A 19713-nucleotide genomic window follows, 5' to 3' on the forward strand; every position below is an offset into this window, starting at 1 on the left:
TAGTTCTTTATCTTTGGTTGAAATTCCAAAGGAACATAGAATAGACCTATGATTATCCAGGGTTTCCTCTTTAGTGTCGAGGGGGTAGACCGAGTATGTTGAATTTTCAAGTGAACTGTCAATACCTAGATCATTTATCAAGCCGTACTCGATTTTGGTCGTATTATTTTAAGTGAAAAGAGCCACAGGACCCTATGCTTTCACGTGTTGTTGACAGTGATAGGGTCTTGTGATTTGACCAATTGTATTGCTGTGAATGGGGAACAACTAACATTTATACAATAAGGATGTTTTGACATGACGACTAATTGTTGATAATGAAAATGGGATCTTTTAAACAGGAATAAACTTTGTTTAACTGATATATATGGTGAAGGAAATTGGATATTAGATTTGCACTAGAACACTCGACAAACGATTTTAACTTTATATTACTTGCCATTGTATTCTAACTTTTAGTCTCTAATGTAACACAAAAGCTATTGAAAGCGTTTAACCCGACGCATTATAATATTTCGATGCATTTGAGACTCTTCAATATTTTAAATGTACATAGATTAAATGTTTTAGTCAACAGTAAAATTCAACAGGAAGAATTAATTTCTATTTTGGTTTCATTGAAACCCTGCTTAATATTTTAAATGCTCAAAGTTTATCATACATACATTACATGGTATTTACTATAGAATTATCGTCACGGAACTGCACATTGGATGTATAGGACACCATGATTAAATACCTCTTTTTACCTAATACATAAAGAAATAATCGTAACATCAATTACTTCGAACAACGGGTAGCGGTCATAAAGACAAACCACTATCATATGTTTCTCGCCTCGAAATTCAGTAACATAATTAGTGAATGAAACTATAACTTTAATATGAGTGAGATTATTATATGGGAAATCGGACCGTGAAAATGGGAAAATAGAAATGTCAAAATTTCAAGATCGTTTTTGCTTTGGAATAAGGAGAGAGTCGTCTTTCGGTGGAATACAAATGCAAAGAGACAATAAAGATCGTATCCCGATATCTCTCCATCGAGAAAAGACTCTCAACCCTGAGAGAAGTGTTTATTCAATTCAGAGGGAGAAGTCAGTTCGTGGAGACAAATTGTGCTTTAATTTTCCCAGAGAAAGGGCATTCCAGGCGACACAGCAAAGGTAAAAGTTACTTAAATTATAGTAGTTACACACATAATGTTCTTTAGTGGTGTGTATGTTTATATATATTTCTTCTCTAAAGTTTTGTATTGGAATATAGTGATTACGTATCAAATAGTTCACCCGACCACTGCTTTTCAAACGTTTCGAAATATTCAAATAGCTCACCCGACCACTGCTTTTCGAACGTTTCGAAATATTTTTCTTCCTTCTTGGAATATAAAATTTCTATGATATGGGTCATTTTCAAAAAATGTCGAATTTTGAAATTGAAAAAATTATTAAAAGTTACTTATTCAAACAACCCTCTACATAAGCAAATCAAAACAAGCAGTACTTTAAGAACAACATATTAAAAGATGCAATCTTAATGATGTCATACAAAAATATGTTGAAACATTTTTTGATCGGTGGTACATTATTTTGTCTATCCTGTTACCATTTTCAAAAGAAATTTTGGGTTATTAAGAAAAGGTTTAGATAAAATGTTAAGCTTGTTTTACGTAGACAATTAGATGGTTTTCAAGAGAATAAACTTCTATATATATTCATTCTGTAATATAATAGATTATTTGCCAATTTAACAGGTTGTACTGAAAAATGCCTCTAAAAATTGGTTTTCAAAGGTTGTAAAAATTACCACCAGTAATGCAAGTCTAAGATAGCAATTTATATTGTTCGGCATTTTTTCACCCTTTCAAATAAACCCAACATCAAGTAAATCCCTCATAAGTTAGTTTACTTTTCTCTATATTTCATTGGTAACAGGAACGTACGTTTCTGATATATTACTATATAAAAGTCTATCCTGTTACCTTTTTGTCTATCCTGTTACCGATATCAGTATTGCACCTGCGAATGCTTAATTGGGAAGATTAATACGTTATAACCTTAAGATGACTTCAAACAACGAAATATTTCATTCGTTTTGCACCTATATGTTAAGATAAAAAAATTAACGACGTTTTTGTCTACAATTGTCTATCCTGTTACTGTAACCATAGCAACCATAGTAACAGGATAGACATAACAGGATAGACAAATTTCTTCGTTTTTGATTGCTGTTGTGAAATAACTACTCCCTTTGGTGAAGTGATTATGTTTTTCTATTGTGAATTTGGTTTCCAACACGTTATTGCACTTTTTACAAGTATACTGTTGGTGTATTTAATCAAAATTGGTGGTAACAGCATAGACATGAAAAAAAGTACGCTATATTTTTTTCACTAAATGTCTTGAAATTTCTTTTCTCTACACTTTCGTTCAAGAAACAAGGCGTTTTAAATGTAAAGATTACTTTGCACTTTTGAGATCAACACTGACTGATTCAATATTGATAGGGAGAATAATTTCACGGCTGATTTAAGTAGCGGTAACAGGAAAGACATGAACCTCCTGTACGCAGATTCAATTTAGTTTGTAGATAATATGTTACATACAATGATATAGAAGCTACGATTTTTCGTTAGAGTAATATTAAACGTTCTTAAAAAGTCCCTTTTGCAGATATCAAGGCGATCAGAAAATTGCAAAAAAATCATTTGAAATGTGATTTTCTGACACTGTACGCAGACAAATACCCCCAAAATGGGTCTTAAATGCAGTTTAATCTTATCAAAATAGATGTAAGGTGTGTTTATTATTAATGTTCTGAATCACAAATCCGACAAGCTTTCATTTAAACCATTACAACTGAAATTTCCATTAGAAATAAAAAAGTTAGCATGGGTGTACTGAAAATTCGACATTTTTTGAAAACGACCCATATGCTAGTCTGCATATTCGAAATATTTTTCAATAATGTTTGCCTTCGGTTTTGTTACATACACAATTAACCCGCCAAATGCAATAATTCCAATTTTTCACACTTTTTTTTATAATGGAACACATACATCTTGTGCATCAGAATTAAGAAATATTAACCTTTTAGATAGATGAAAAGATATTGATATGATTATCATGAAATTAAGGTATCACCGACACAGGAGTTAGTGCTATAACATTTCTCTCTCAAAACTCCTCGTTGGTGTATCAAAGAACTTGTAATAAACTAAGGTTGCTCCTGCTTCCGGCAAAAATGGAAATACATGCCATTAGGTTTTCCTTCTTGTTTCTTTTATTCATATAGTTTCCAACATTTCTTCTTATTTTAGCTGTATACGTTTGGAGATGTTCAAATGTATATGCATTGACGATATATGTTGCTCCATCAGAGGACTCATCCACCTGGTCCCCTTACATTCACCTTAATATGTTGCTCCCTCAGAGGACTCATCCACCTGGTCCCCTTAAATTCACCTTAATGTGTTGCTCCATCAGAGGACTCATCCACCTGGTCCCCTTACATTCACCTTAATATGTTGCTCCATCAGAGGACTCATCCACCTGGTCCCCTTAAATTCACCTTAATATGTTGCTCCATTAGAGGACTCATCCACCTGGTCCCCTTACATTTACCTTAATATGTTGCTCCATCAGAGGGCTCATCCACCTGGTCGTCTTACATTCACCTTAATATGTTGCTCCATCAGAGGACTCATCCACCTGGTCCCCTTACATTCACCTTAATATACATCCCTGGCGTTCATTCTCTGTCCGTCTGTCCGTCCGTTCGTCCGTTCGTCCGATGGATATTTCTCGTAACATTTTTCTCAGGAACTACATTACAAGGATTTATGAAATTTACTTTTAGGGTTATATGAGTCACCTATACCGTGTGATACGTTTCCAGATTCATTACTTAACAACTTCCTGTTTTCCTTAAAATTTTAGCGTTGCAGGGTACCATTAGTGAACAGATTCACTTGTTTTAATGACCTTTGTGTAAAAGAAGTAAAATAATTTCTTACAGAAGTTTTAAAGTAGAAATTTGTAACTTGAGACGAAATAATTGTTTTACACCTCTGTCTTAAATTAAATGATATTGAATATGTCTGTTCTTTGTCCCATTTTTTTTTTTGCCACTTTAGTACATATTAAACTATTATCGTGGCAACCTTAGATCTCTCTAGCTTTAAGTGTTGAAGTAATAAACAGATTTGGTGATCTTTTTGATGCGACATTTCGCATACATATAATTTCATTTTTATACACCCGCCATTCCTTCACCTAAGCATAAATAGTATTTCCCCATGTCCGTCAATACGTCCTATTGTCAAAATTCCAACAGTAAAGTTGTCAATTTTTTCCCGTTGTGCCCGTCAATGGTGAAATATTTTTTGTTGAAAAGAAATAATGTTTATTTACAGATTGCGCCTTTGCTGACTTATGGCATTTAGAATTTTGAATCAGGCAAAAGGGCCAGGCAGTATCGTTCTGAAAAAGTAGTTTAAAATATGATTATTGGATGTTGGATGCGTACTGATTGAAAATTTGTCTTAGATGCATTTTTTTATTAGTTGTTATTGGCTTTGATATACCGGTCAGTAAGCGTGTACTCTCATAACTGTACTTTGCGATATTGTTGTTGTTGGGATGTACAAGTACCGGGCAGCGTCGACTCTCTGTTTTTGAGAGATGTATTTCTATGTGTATCCATCCATGAGTTAAGCCTTTTCTAACTGATTTTCGTAGTTCGTTCTTATGTTGTACTGTTACACTACTTCCCAGGTTAGGGGTAGGGTTTAACATGTTTAACCCTGTCACATTCTGTATTTATATGCCTGTCCCAAGTCATGAGCCTGTAATTCAGTCGTTGTCGTTTATTGCTGTGTTACATATTTGTTTTTGTTTATTTATTTGTACATAATTTTCAATTTGGCCGTCAGTTTTCTCGTTTGAATTATTTCACATTTTCCATTTCGAGGCCTTTTATAGCTTACTAATAGTTGTGAATATCTGTGTCATTTGGTCTCTTGTACGTGAAGAGTTGTCTCATTGGCATTCATAGTGCATCTTCCTTTTTTTTTATATATATATTCACCTCCAGCCGTTTTCTTATAATGCAGTATGGTTTCTGTTGTAAGATGTCAAAAAATCATCTACTCGATCTTGACATTCATACATATACATTCATTGAATGTGGTACAAAGTGGTGTCATATATAAAAATAAAGAGATGTGGCATGAATGCCATATGAGTTCAAATGATGTAGGTGTACGCAGGTATTGGTCACCTTCCTTCAACAATGATTCAAACCCATATTGTATAGTAAACTCTTGTTATTTGTTGATTCATTTATTTCTTAGGTCACTTACATTTGTTTTTAACTTTGAATAGTGAATCATTCATTAAAACATCAAATGTTGAGGGTTAATCTTTGTATAATTATATGATTAAGATTTGTGTGTTTTGAAGTTGTGTAGATTATAGTTAGTCTTCTTAACCAGATTATTAATGTATAGCTGTAGTCATATTAAATCTTATTAACCATTTGATCTCAGCCAGTTCTAAACCTTTATTCACCTTGTGATCTGATAAACTGCCTATCATTTAAATGTACAATTGTTAAACATGCAGTAACTTTAATTAAAATTCAATTAAATTTGACATAACTATGTCACTTCTTCAAGTACAGAGACATGCACTTGTAATTAGTTATTTAGTTTATATAGTATTTAGGTGACAAATGACAAATGACATTATTCTAGTATGAATGGAAAAAAAGATGTGGGGTACATGTCTATGAGACAGCAACCTAATGATAAAAATCAATAGATATATATTTTTAGTCAGGTTTCGTCTATAAAAACAAGTCTACAGTACGATTTGTTAATAAAATCTCCAAAGAAATGGAATTGGAAGGGAAAAAATAATATAGGGTTATTGCATGAATATTGGGGAATATTGTCCCGAGTAGAATTTTATATTGCACGAGCTTGCGAGTGCAATATATGTTCTACGAGGGACAATATTCCCCAATATTCATGCAATAACCCTTTTATTGTATAGCAATATAATATTTAAAAGTAAAAATTGGTTTAAACTAAGAACTTGTCGTTGATGACGTCATGAATTTTGAAGATTTATTGCACTAGTGCAATATTAGAATTTATTGCACGCTAACTTTTGGTTACTTTCTGTGGGAAATATTATATTGCTATACAATAACATAATTTATTGCATAGCAATATAATATTTCCCACAGAAAGTAACCAAAAGTTAGCGTGCAATAAATTCTAATATTGCACTAGTGCAATAAATCTTCAAAGTTTATGACGTCATCAAATATAAAATCTTAGTTTAAACCAATTTTTACTTTCAAATATTATATTGTTATACAATAAAAGGGTTATTGCATGTTCGTAGAACATATATTGAACTCGCAAGCTCGTGCAATATAAAATTCTACTCGGGACAATATTCCCCAATATTCATGCAATAACCCTATAATATACAATGAAAAAGATACCAAACAAATATCTCTTGAATATTTAAGTCTACTGGTCAATATACGATCGTGATATTTATCCATTTTATCACCGTTTTGTTATCATTTGGAATTCAAAATGTCAAATTTATTGAGAAATCTCTGTCCATCATGCCTTTGTTCGTTGGAGACAAATTCAGACATTCCTTGATAGAAAACTCTGTCTAAGTATATTGCATGTGAGTTTCAACACTATGACATGAATGGTTTTTAATATTAATTTTGAATCCCATGTTAAAAGAATAGGTTTGGTTTTGTTTTATATACTTAAAGTATTCACGTTTGACCGTTATCTTTCGGTAATTTAAAAAAAAAAATTTCCTTTTATTTCTTTTGTTCAAAGAAAGTATGTCCTGTATAATATATTTTTCTTTATAGACTTTAACACGTAAGAACTATTACAATTGAATATACAATTTAATAAAACTTTTTTTTGAATATCATTTGTTTAAAGGTACACAGGTGATAAACATTAGATGTAGTGATTTGTTATATTTAACAATAAACCATCTCTTATCAAAAAGTTTTATTAAGTTTCATATCAAATTAAGTTTATAAAACCTTAAGACTTAAGAGATTTTTGTTATTTATTAGACTTTATTGAAGATCTCCTTTTAATCTTAACCAAACAAGGTGAACCTCAATTGTCATTTGTCAAAGTTATGTTTACACTTTACGACTTACTTTGTTTCTTAATATATCACACACAGGGATAGACATATGGTAAATTTTGGCCGTCTGTCGACCCTTGCCATGCTCTCTGCACGATAAGAACACATGCATCTAGTACGTGAGGGGTCCGCAAGTGGGCGATTGCAATGGAAATGTCTCTCCCTAATCAATTTATTATTACCCTTTGATGTAGATCAATTTTTTTCGACCTTTATCCCGGATGTCCCTGTTACATGACATACATGTTGATGTTATCCCGGATGTCCCTGTAACATGACATACATGTTGATGTTATCCCGGATGTCCCTGTTACATGACATACATGTTGATGTTATCCCGGATGCCCCTGTAACATGACATACATGTTGATGTTATCCCGGATGTCCCTGTTACATGACATACATGTTGATGTTATCCCGGATGTCCCTGTTACATGACATACATGTTGATGTTATCCCGGATGTCTCTGTTACATGACATACAAGTTGATGATATCCCGGATGTCCCTGTTACATGACATACATGTTGATGATATCCCGGATGTCCCTGTTACATGACATACATGTTGATGATATCCCGGATGTCCCTGTTACATGACATACATGTTGATGTTATCCCGGATGTCCCTGTTACATGACATACATGTTGATGTTATCCCGGATGCCCCTGTAACATGACATACATGTTGATGATATCCCGGATGTCCCTGTTACATGACATACATGTTGATGTTATCCCGGATGTCCCTGTTACATGACATACATGTTGATGTTATCCCGGATGTCCTTGTTACATGACATACATGTTGATGCTATTGTTGATTTCTTCTCGTCCTCAACATGATTGAAACGTTTGCCACTGGACATTTTACGAACAACAATAATTCAATCTATGTCACATATCATAAAAAAAACTGTTTTTGTCTTTTCTTTAAAAGACTTGTGATTTAAAGCAAACAGTAAATATTAATATAAATATTAGATCTATAAACAATCTGAACATATATATGTATCTCAGTTGATGCAATATTTTAGGGCCTATGTGTCCTGTCATGATACACTTGACCCAGAGTGTTGATTACACAAGGGATATTTCACAACATTTAAAGTTGAAATTGTCTCTTTGAAAGTTTTACAGAATTTGACAATTGATCTATAATGGTTAAATTTACAAATTGTGACTTGGATGGAGAGTTTCATCTCATTTGCACTCATACCACATCTTCTTTTATCTTTCAACAAGATATTATATTCAGCCTTCTTTCAAAGTTATTCTGACTTCCTAAAACATCAACATCTAATTTGATTTTTTATTTACCAAACACTTATATTTGATATCAGGACAAAATATGTAGAAAAGTCCGTATTGTTCAAACATAGCGAAGGATTAAGCATATGTAAATACATCCAGATGTTGACTAAAACAGCATAAGTTGCATACTTAACTCGATAACGTGTTTATAACTCTTCGGTACTATAAATCATTCAAGAAAGTGAAATACACAATGTATATTGTTAAATTGAGATTTAAGATAGAAAACTAACAATACAATTTATTTATCTCAAGACGGTCATCTTGAAGTATTGTTTACATTTAAATTGATTATCTGATTAGAATGCTGACAAGTACTTTAACATAAGAGATTTATTTCGGGAATGGCAAGTCAGTTATTGATTTAGTCATATTTTAGTATGATCTAATGTTGGATCTTTAAAAATTCAAAGTAATTTTCATTGATATGTGAGGTGTGGTAGTAAACTATTTTGTATTAATTCTGGAAGAAGGAAATCGTTTGATTGAAGTCAATTATTTTCATATAATTTCATGACATAAATAGGGGGATATAAATGTTTTAAAATGCCTCCAGGAAGAAGAAGGTAAGACATAGTTGTATTTAATATCTTTATCTAGTTTAATTCGGCGAGTATTTAACATGTCAGAATTTCTTTCATTTGATTAAAAGATTCAGTGTATGATATGTTGATTTTAAGCGACTTTCAAGAAAAAAAGCATTGTTAGTTGTCCTACCAATTAAAAATGACCGCCACTAAATAGCACAATAGTTTTGAAAGTAGCATTAAACACCAATCAATCAACATATCAATCTTACTTAAAAGTAGTAGAGTCCCTTACTGTCGCGTCTCAGTTCTTACAATAAATCAGAAGTTGTACCTTGAACCACTATAACCGATTCACATTTGTACTAACAAAAATTCTTCTCCAATAGGGTTATATATTAAAATGAATAACCGGAAATCAACACATCTAGTTGTAAATATGTATGTTACCCTATCTTGTGATACTGAATGTTTAAACGATTACATGTTGCGAAAATAAATGCTACACAAATGCACACACAAACAGCCATGGAATGGCAGTCGTATTGCTGCTATTTATTCAACAGACTTCAATTCGGAGTCTATAGATTTAGGAAGATGTGGTATGAGTGCCAATGAGACAACTCTCCAACCAAGTCATAATTTATAAAAAGTAAACCATTATAGGTCAAGTTACGGTCTTCCATATGGAGCTTAGGCTCACACCGAACAGCAAGCTATAAAGGGCCCCAAAATTTACTAGAACCATTCAAACTGGAAAACCAACGGTCTAATCTATGAACACTTTTGAACCACATCAAAAGTTCAATGAAGGATAAAAAACTTAGTTCCCAAAGTTTTTTCACTGACCCCCCCCCCCCCCCACCACCCCCTCTTAACTTAATTTGGGAAAAATTGATTGACCCATATAGATATATGTAAAAATCAATGTCGGATAACTGCATCTTGCAAAGACCCCCTAACCCCCAAACTATTTGAATTAAGTTTTTTTTTATCTTACATTGATCTTTTGATGTCGTCCCTAAACAATCGACAACCACTGAACATCAGATTCCTGCCTTAGGACAGATGCAAACAATTGCAGCGGGATTAAACATTTTAATGGTACCAAACCTTCTCCCTTTTCCGATGCTTACAACTTACTTTAAGTTTATTTTTACTATAGTAGATTTTCATCAGTATCCAGCTTGTGTTTGTGACACTTGACTTTATCGTTAGAATCTTATATATAAAAAGTAAATTTTGAGATATATACATTTTATAATTTTTCTCTATATTTTCAGAAAAACCTTACGATTTGAGAAACTTTGTGGTTGGATTACACCCGACAGTGGAGAAGGTATTCATTATATATGTAGACTATATACAACGTATTATCGTCATTAATTTGGTATTAAAGAAGCCGTCTGAGTATACAGTAATCTTGTTTGTTTGTCTCTCTGTATTTTTGTAAAGTATAATGCATGCAGAGATATATTTAATATTTTTTACGCTTGATCGTTTTATTCAAAATATGTTTATTTCTAAATTTAAATGACTGATAAATAAAACTCTCGTAACATTTTTTCTTAATTGATGGTCGATCAAGCAATCCGGTTTGTAGTAGGCCATAAAATTTGTTAAGTACCATAGAAAAACTACTCATTAACAAAGATATACTGACAAGGTTTATTTTATGTTTCAATGGGTTTTGAAATATTTTAATTGAATTTAGGAAAACTTATTGCCATTTCACTGTTGGAAATCTGGACAATTTTTTTAATGTTAACTCATTGAGAGATATGACAAGTTCTGCTATTCACTTGGAAAATAAACATTCTTATACATCTTTTAATATTCTGTTTAAAATGTTTAAATATTTAATACAGAAACTATTATACTCGGGAGCATAAGGTCAAGAAGCTATAACTCAGTAATTAAATTCTGTGAAACGAAACCAACACACTTTTGTATTAAAAGGGGAAATTAAAAACATGTTTTTACAAAAAGAAAAAAAGTTAGAAATATTAACATTTAGTAACCTTCTTTCAATTGCTTATGTAATGCGGCCTTTTGAACATATCGTTCACTTTTAGCGAACTTCAAGACTTTGATGGTATGCCATCATGTATCGAGCGAAAACACACAATCATTATAGACAAGTATTTTGAAAGGAGTTAAAACAAAACGTATTGATAAAATATAAAAAACTTGTAGCGAGACAATATTTTGAATTAAAAGAGGACATGCTGGCAATCTAGATTGATGGGGGACATTTTTTTGTTGTCATTGTGTTGGACTGAAAAGGAATGAAACAAGCCTTACGGACACATTTTCTAATAGCTATAGTTGTTAATTTCTGTGTCATTTTGGTCTCATGTGGAGAGTTGTCTCATTGGCAATCATACCACATCTTCTTTTTTTATATTTCACCTGCCTCTTTCCAAAATTTATATGTGAACCATGAACATCTTCTACTAGTCTGTATAAACTCCGTTGTATGTAGAACCAGCTATGAAAGCTGTAACTAATACTAGTCTGTATAAACTCCGTTGTATGTAGAACCAGCTATGAAAGCTATAACTAAATTATATGTCCTGTTTTAGGTGTCGTTGAATGGGTGAAGATACAATTACTGATACAGGCAAAGAAAGGTAAATATATACACAATTATACACAAGGCTTAGACAAATGTAGGCTTATCAAGAAGTTGTAAAAACACCATAAAGAGAGAGATTGTTCAAAACATAATTGTCCCCCACTTAATATGACTATCATTGAGAGTTTGTTTTGTTACAAGCTTAATGTTCAGTGGCAAATATTTCATGCAAAATCTAAACGATAACACATTCACAAATAAAACTATAGGTATGTTGTGCAAGGCAGATAGAAATTAAAATATATTGTGATATTTAAACGGGTGGGGCCATCGATACCTGACATTGATCCAATCTGTAATTTGAATTATAAAATAGTGCTTTATTTTCTTTTTTCTTCGTTTGTTTATTTAGGCGAATACAATAATATTTGAAAACAAATCTGTTGTAATTTAAATTATAAAAAATTCTCCCTTCCTTACTTACATGTATCTAGCTGAGTACAATTATATTCTGATAAAATAATGTTTTATTTCAGATAGAAAACTTCGAATAACTACTGAAGATTTTGTTTTTCGACATGTCCCGAGGAGCCGGTGTTCTGGACATTATGATGCCGAAACTTTTGAGAAACATAGTCTTCATTCAAATTTCTTTGTCACTGAAAAGAAAGAAACAGAACAGAAACTGATAAAGAATAGAAATCAAAGTGCAGTAAAATCTGCCCATTCAAGTTCTGTTTCTGATAATGATCACAAAAGAAGACTTCTTAGGAGCAGAAGTAAGGATGATATGGGGATCATCTCAAAGTCACAAAGCATCCCGGAAGATTTCGAGAAATTACGACCGACAAAACGGTGTAGAAGTGTTAGTACTGAAGACGATAGTGCATGGACTAACCCTGGTAATACATCTAAACTCAAACGACTCCTTAAATGTGCCAAACTATATCAATCGATAGATAATGGGGTGTATGATGAGGAAGATGAAGGGTATGGATCGAAATCTTCTAGTGCGGACGAAAAGCTAAATAGAGACAGGAAATTTACTTGTAGGAATCAGGAGACAGACCTAAGTGGTTGGGCTATGCCATATTTAGATCTTGATAGTGACTTCAAATCTTTCAACTCAGCTCGTAAGCCTACCAAATTTTCATATACGCACCAAAGTACTCTCAGATCCCAGTTATATGGGGACTCGGAAGACGAAGGAGTAAAAGACCTTGACACCGACAGGACTGATATACTGTCTGGTCCATTCAAATACTACAAGACGGGATACCAAGATGGTACGTCAGATAATATTACAAAACTATTGGAGAGGACATATTCACAAATGGGAAGTCAGAGAGATATTGCCGATATGGTCAAAATACGTGAACTTAGATCCACTCGGTTAACAGTGAGGACAATTAGTATTCAGGATGCAAAGGAAGGTAAAAATCAAATCGAGCAGAATAAAACAGCTATAAATAATCAAAAAGAATTTTATGACCAACAGAAAACTTTAGTACGCTCTAATTCAAGTCTTCAGACTGATAGAACTCAATATCCGTTGTATTGTACAAGTCCAGAACTTAAATTTAACACAAGTTCACAAAGACCAGTGTCTAAAAAGAATGTTCGGAGTATACGTGAAGAACATAGTCAAAGACTAGCTCAAACTGAGCTTCTTAATAAAACAAGATTTCCATACTTGGATTTTTATAGAGCTCATACAAGTGTTAACCTTCCGTTAGGTGAACTACTTCCGGCTGTTGATCGTAGTCTAAAAAACAAAAGTGGAAAAACTAAAACATATGTTTATGAAAATGTGCCAAATATAACTCCAGTTCGTGAGTCTCCACATGGAGTAGATAGAGAATCAACAAACATTAATTCAGATCAACCCCCTCATGTAAGTAATTACAGGATAAGCCATCGTTGATCAAACCCATTCGAGCCATTCCAAAAAGAACGCAAATCAAAATCAAACCATTGGTGAGGATTTGGTCTTATAAGGCCTGGTGTTTTAACCCTCAATTACAACCCTGAAATTTAATGGAAATACAATTTGTCTTTAAAAATAATAAAAGATATCTTATATCACCAAAAATGAGGACTGCAAATATCGTACATCCTAATTACATAGATTTCGTCAAACTTATAACGTTTGAATACTAACTTTGAAATCATTGTTATCAAAACAAGACCAAGGTTAGGAGGAGGTTTGAGTAATCCCAAACATGAAAAAATTCGAACATGGTCAAACGAAGTATTAGAAATAAGTTTTTGAATTACTCTGCTAAGCAATTAGCTTTTTAAATAAGAGCAAAAGACTGGTCGACTAAGAGACGATGACATAGATATAGGAAGATGTGGTGTGAGCGCCAATGAGACAACTCTCCATCCAAATAACAATTTAAAAAAGTAAACCATTATAGGTCAATGCACGGCCTTCAACACGGAGTCTTGGCTCACACCGAACAAGCTATAAAGGGCCCCAAAATTACTAGTGTAAAAGCATTCAAACGGGAAAACCAACGGTCTAATCTATATAAAAAAAACAGAAACGAAAACACGTATAAATTACATAAACAAACGACAACTACTGTACATCAGATTCCTGACTTAGAACAGGTGCAAACATTTGCAGCGGGATTAAACGTCTTAATGGTATCAAGCGTTCTCCCTTTTTCTGAAACAATAGCATAACATCACAACATAGAAAAACACACGATAAAATATCAATTGGCAGGCTTAACTGTTTTCCTTGTCAATTATCTCTTTAAACATCCCGCTTAGCGGTATATTACACAATTCATACTCATATCCCATAAATATGTGTTGTTCGAATACATTAAACAACACATTCATTATCACACAATGAATCGTAACACAAGAAGTACTAAATTTGAAATGAAGATGTAGCGGTTTTATGCTTACTAATTAACTTTATTTGAAATGGAACGCAAATTACCCATTTCAAAATTGGGAAACATTATAAATTTATCATTTTCTAGTTATGAATAATTTATTTTCTATATCTGACATACCATAGAAAGTGGGAGAGAGTGTGTTGCTCTAAGTATTAGTAGATGTGTTAAGTAGGTTTTCTTTTGTTGTATCATGTGTATTATTTTTTTCAATAACTAGTGATTAACCGACACTAAAGACGAATTAATGTAATACCTATTTTGTTTTAATTTGAAGACATTAGGAGGACCACCATTTAGAGAACCAATCAAAACACCTGAAGCATTAAAAGGGCTTCCATCTTACATGTTGGTGAGTAGAAAAATATTTATTCATGAATATGATCAAAGTTTAAAGTTATATTGAGTAGAAGAAAGGTACATATATACACAATAAGATGAATGTAACACTATACATATACATATAAAGTTCCTTTTTAAATGTAAAGTACTTCAGCAGGAACTGACATGCTGCAAGAGATCACCTATCTAATTTAATATACTAAAATTACTTTAGATTCGATGTACAGTTTGTAGATATTTTGAATATTAAGTGTTATTTAGTATTGTTGAACTGTTGTAATGACTTTTGTGTCATTTATTTCCATATAAACCGACAAATAAAAACTCTGAATAAAACCTTTTGGAAAAAAAAAATATTTATGATACCTACCGTTTAGTTTAAACGCTCAAAGCCGAATGATGTAAACTCTACCCAACAACAGTTTGGTTGCAATTTATTTAAAAACTGAATGCTTTTGCATATAAATTTATTGTAAAAGCGCTGACCGAAGTACATTTTATATGAAGCGCGGAAGCGGTATAGACGAAGAGCTGAAAAACTTGAACGAACAATTTTGAAGAGAATTTGTTACAATTCATGTCAGTTACGAAGTACTGAATACCGAGTTGGTAATAACTTAGAGGCCGATAGTTCCGGGACAGATAGGTCTACAGCAGCGGTATAGACTCAGTGCTGATAAACTTGAAAACTTTTAATGACATGCGTCTGAAACGTTTTTTTAAAGTTGTCATCATAACCTCAAAGCCGAATATGCAAAAGTTAAGGATGTATAAGAATTAAAACATGTTGAAGACATATATTACCAAAATAATCATAAAAGGGCGCATTTCGACTACCAGTAAAGGTCAGCACGTTGTTCATTAGATTTTATTTTTGGTACAGAGAGTCAGTGAATATTTGAAATTGAAGAGTCATCACCAGAACATGATATCATCCGCATACAGATCCATATACGTTATAATTCAGGATTTTGTGAATTTCATATAATCGTTGTAACATATCAATAAAAGTTACAACATTATGAGAAAATATATAAGTCATTTGCATGATATGTTTTTATTTTTATCTTTTTCTCAATTACAACAGGACAATTACCAGAGTTCTGGTCAGTGGTTACGTAACCAATCGCTTAAAGCTGCGGAGGGAAGTAATTCGGGGTAGGTATTATCTATTACCAAGTTTCTAATGAACATGTCTTGGCATTATTAAAGCTGCTTGTTATTGTCAAATCTTTAAATTTAATTGTCCTTTTCCGCTCAAGGTCAACACCTATGTGTCGATGTTTAGTTTCTTTATGCCATTCATTGTGTTTACTTGAATTAATATTTAGACACATATCTGGCATTAACATATTTTGCATTTATATTTGTTCTTAACTGTTTTATGTTGAATGTTGAAACAAGTCACATTTTTAATATTCAAAATGTGTTTTGAGATAGGAATCACTTTATAATAAAACCTGTGTATTGCTTTTGCTGGCTACGGAATTGTATTTCAAACTTGTAATAACAATTGTATCAATATCGTCATAAACACTTGAACTCATTGGACAGGCTAGCTTCTCTTGAAATGTCTGTGCCTGGTGTGGAAGTTGAACTGGACAGGCTAACTTCTCTTGAAATGTCTGTGTGTAGTATTGATGTTCAAATAAAACGCGAATCTGACAAGAAGAAACCGTTGGGGAAGTATGTGGATTGAAACGCTTACTAATTCAGTCTGCTTTTTAAATACGCATGCCTTTAAGTATATAAATATACAGTAGATTATGGTTTTGGCTTCTCTTACATTGCTCTGTAATCGTCTCATAATTATCATTCAGTACTGTCTTTCTTTGCTAACCTTCTGAACATCATTGGAAGTGTCTATTTGGGTGTTCACAAGAGAGACATAACACATACTTTACTAATATATCTGACTTAACACTGGTAAACGGGAGATAATTCTGATATAGAACATAATCATTGTCCACGTCTAATTTATCAAACAATAGCATCCGACGTTTTAGTTATGTCATCCTTAATAACTTCTCTTTTAAGAAGTGTTATCAACTTTAACAATTCCTGTTTACCTGTCATGTACTGTTTGTGTATGTAAACGTATTGCATGTCTAATTCTGCATGATCTCGTGTTGTTTTCTGTGAAGTGATGTACATGTAATCGTTATGTATTTTTGCCTCGTCTTATTGTTGTCGTCTTTGTATCATTGTGATTTGTTAACATACCATTGCAATAGGTATCAATGACAGCAGTCATCATGAATATTTAAAAAATCAAGTCAGCCATTTTACTCCAAACTAAATTATTGATAAGAGGACATTAGAATGGTGACTTGTGCATCCATAGGAACAGTAATGTTTTGAAATGTTTTTTTTACCAGTATTTCTTTGAAATCTGCAACAGAACGAGCTCGGTACAAAGAACCTGACTTGCATGAAACTCAAATTTTCTAATCTAAAGTAAAATATATATATATGAAAGATCACAATTTCGACTTACGCGTCGTCATACTTAATTCATAATGTTTCTGACGGACTGGCATGCTAGATGGTACCCAGTACTTGCAATGCTATTATAATGATTGAAATGAAACATTCATCTATTTGTTTTTTTAAATGTAAGATTTCAGTACCTGGTGAAGTTTATTTTGGGAACACAATAAGTAACATACTGTTTTTTTTTCTTATCCAAAGAGTAATGTGCATGGAAATCAGTAAAACACAGTCTGGTTCTTTTTACTTATCATTAGAGTAAAGTCAAGATAGATAGTCTAATCAAACGGAGGCGTAACGGACAGTAACACATCCATTACAGTCTTCAAAATGGCATTTAAACCTTGCCATTTACAAACAGATTTAAAACAAATACATGTGATTTAACCATGAATAATACATTGTTTTCTTTTATTATAGAGTACGACTCTCTGGTAATCCAGATAAAGACTCCAAAAAGAAACTAAGAGAAGCATTTTCTAGATTTTACAATACACGTTCTAGTATGAAAAATAGGGACTGGGCAAGCGATTATAAGTATATATGGAACGCTTAAGCCGGTGTGCTTTATTGTTTGTTGAATGGTTGTTACAGTTTTTATTATTGAATTAAATTTGTTTTATAATTTGTTTTAAATGTTTTTATATTATTCAAGGAATGAAAACTTGTACTGCATACAGTGCATTTAATGCATGCCAATGACTTTATTTTTTGTGCTAGAAAAAAAATACCACTGGCTGTGCCATTGTTAATGACGTCATTACTTTAACTCCATTGAATTTAGTCTTGATTACATGATTTTTTTTGGGGGGGGGGGATGGAATGGCAATTTCCTATGTGTTTAGCCAGACTTCCAAGCCTCACACGTCAATCATTTTGTTTTTATTTTTTGGAAAACCATCCAAATGTCATACTGAAATTGATGAGAAGGAGACACACTAGTCAGAGATTACTCTGACGTCCAAAGGCGGTTTTGCCAGACAAAGTGGGGCCGTGGGACATCAGGGCACGTCCCATACCAAACAGAGGATATTTGCCCGTCAAAATTAATGCGCTGCTTCGTCGCTTCTGGTGCCAACTAACGGACTTGGAATTATATAAATCAGGTATCAATTTGTTCATTTTTCATTTATCACTTCATTTATGTCAGCTTCACCTACCTGCCACCCTTTATTTTTCCATATTTAAACAATTTTCACAGTGACCCATTGATTTCTGCAATTTGACTTTCATTTTCAAAGATTGTTACGTGACCACGAAAAAAAAGCGATGATTTAGGCAAATGACCATTATCTCACAACTCGTTCATTTACGATGCAAGTAATCTAAATGTCCGAGAGCTTCCGACTGTTATAGCAACAACAAAAGTATAGCGAACTTTATCTTGGACTGTGATCGTATCAGAAGAGAAATTATTTAACGTGACGGTACCCAAATTGCACCTATTTTGACAGTTTTTTCACCTACGTTTTTTTATGATCAAGAAAAAATGTCCATACTGTGTTTATTTTGTAGCCCTATCCTTCTTCATTGTATAGGCACACCAGTTTAATTTTTAATTCATATTGAGTCATAAAAAAATGGGTTTGAATCAACCTCCAAACTATCCATGATTCTGTAATGAGGAGTACCCAAATTGCATCCATGCTGAAATTCACATCGTCAAAAGTCTATAATAACCGAGCTTTTGTTTAATTTCTTCAAATATTTTGAACAATTGGATAATAGTCCATGCTTACTCTTCATATTTTACGAAATGGATACTCATAATATAGACGCAACGTCAGATATTGCTACCATTTAGTGTAACAGAAAAATTACGTTAAATTGGAAACGCGCTTTATCTAATTCTTCCTGCTTTCCTTTTTGGGTAAATGCAAAGTATAACACACAAGTATAAATACCGTGAGAATCCATTAATCCAATCTGATTTTATAAATAACATAGGATATTCAATTTTACTGCTAGTAATTATGTGTTTTTGGAGGAATATTGCTGCATTATATCTTCAACCCGAGTATGATTTTATTCAAGCAGTGACATACAATAGCTCATACTTATGATACTGAAGTTTTCTTACTTTTTGATCGTCTTATAGATGTGTATTTTTGTAATGTGTGCATCATATCGTTTTGTTGAAAGCAGGACATTTATATTTAATGTAGGAAGGAACACGCGAATGCAATTCATGCCGTCCCTAGCATATCAAGCTTGTGGCAACGTCAAATTATGATAGCGGACAAACTTGCAAGACATTTTCATTAATACGTAGTTTCTATAGATAACCCTGTAATCTTAATGCTATTTGGTGTACCAACTTCAACTTCAAAAGTACTTTTTACTGGTAA

General features: G+C 32.8%; 1 protein-coding gene across 3 annotated transcripts; it reads left to right on the forward strand.

Annotated features, from left to right (window-relative positions):
- The first annotated feature begins 658 nt into the window (after nucleotides 1–658).
- Nucleotides 659–17992, forward strand: LOC143058826 (uncharacterized). 3 transcript variants are annotated; one of them, XM_076232306.1, is made up of 8 exons: nucleotides 659–1165; nucleotides 10327–10382; nucleotides 11629–11676; nucleotides 12158–13515; nucleotides 14811–14885; nucleotides 15963–16033; nucleotides 16430–16561; nucleotides 17786–17992. In XM_076232306.1, the coding sequence occupies exons 1-8, from the start codon at nucleotides 936–938 to the stop codon at nucleotides 17919–17921; spliced, it is 2106 nt and encodes a 701-aa protein (XP_076088421.1). In that variant the 5' UTR covers nucleotides 659–935; the 3' UTR covers nucleotides 17922–17992. The 3 variants fall into 3 exon arrangements, with proteins under 3 accessions (XP_076088421.1, XP_076088427.1, XP_076088433.1); XM_076232318.1 differs by lacking the exon at nucleotides 659–1165 and adding an exon at nucleotides 8864–9082; XM_076232312.1 differs by lacking the exon at nucleotides 16430–16561 and having other exon boundaries at nucleotides 669–1165.
- Nucleotides 17993–19713: the final 1721 nt, after the last annotated feature.

This window comes from Mytilus galloprovincialis, chromosome 1 (assembly GCF_965363235.1).
Source record: "Mytilus galloprovincialis chromosome 1, xbMytGall1.hap1.1, whole genome shotgun sequence".
NCBI classification, from domain to species: Eukaryota; Metazoa; Mollusca; class Bivalvia; order Mytilida; family Mytilidae; genus Mytilus; species Mytilus galloprovincialis.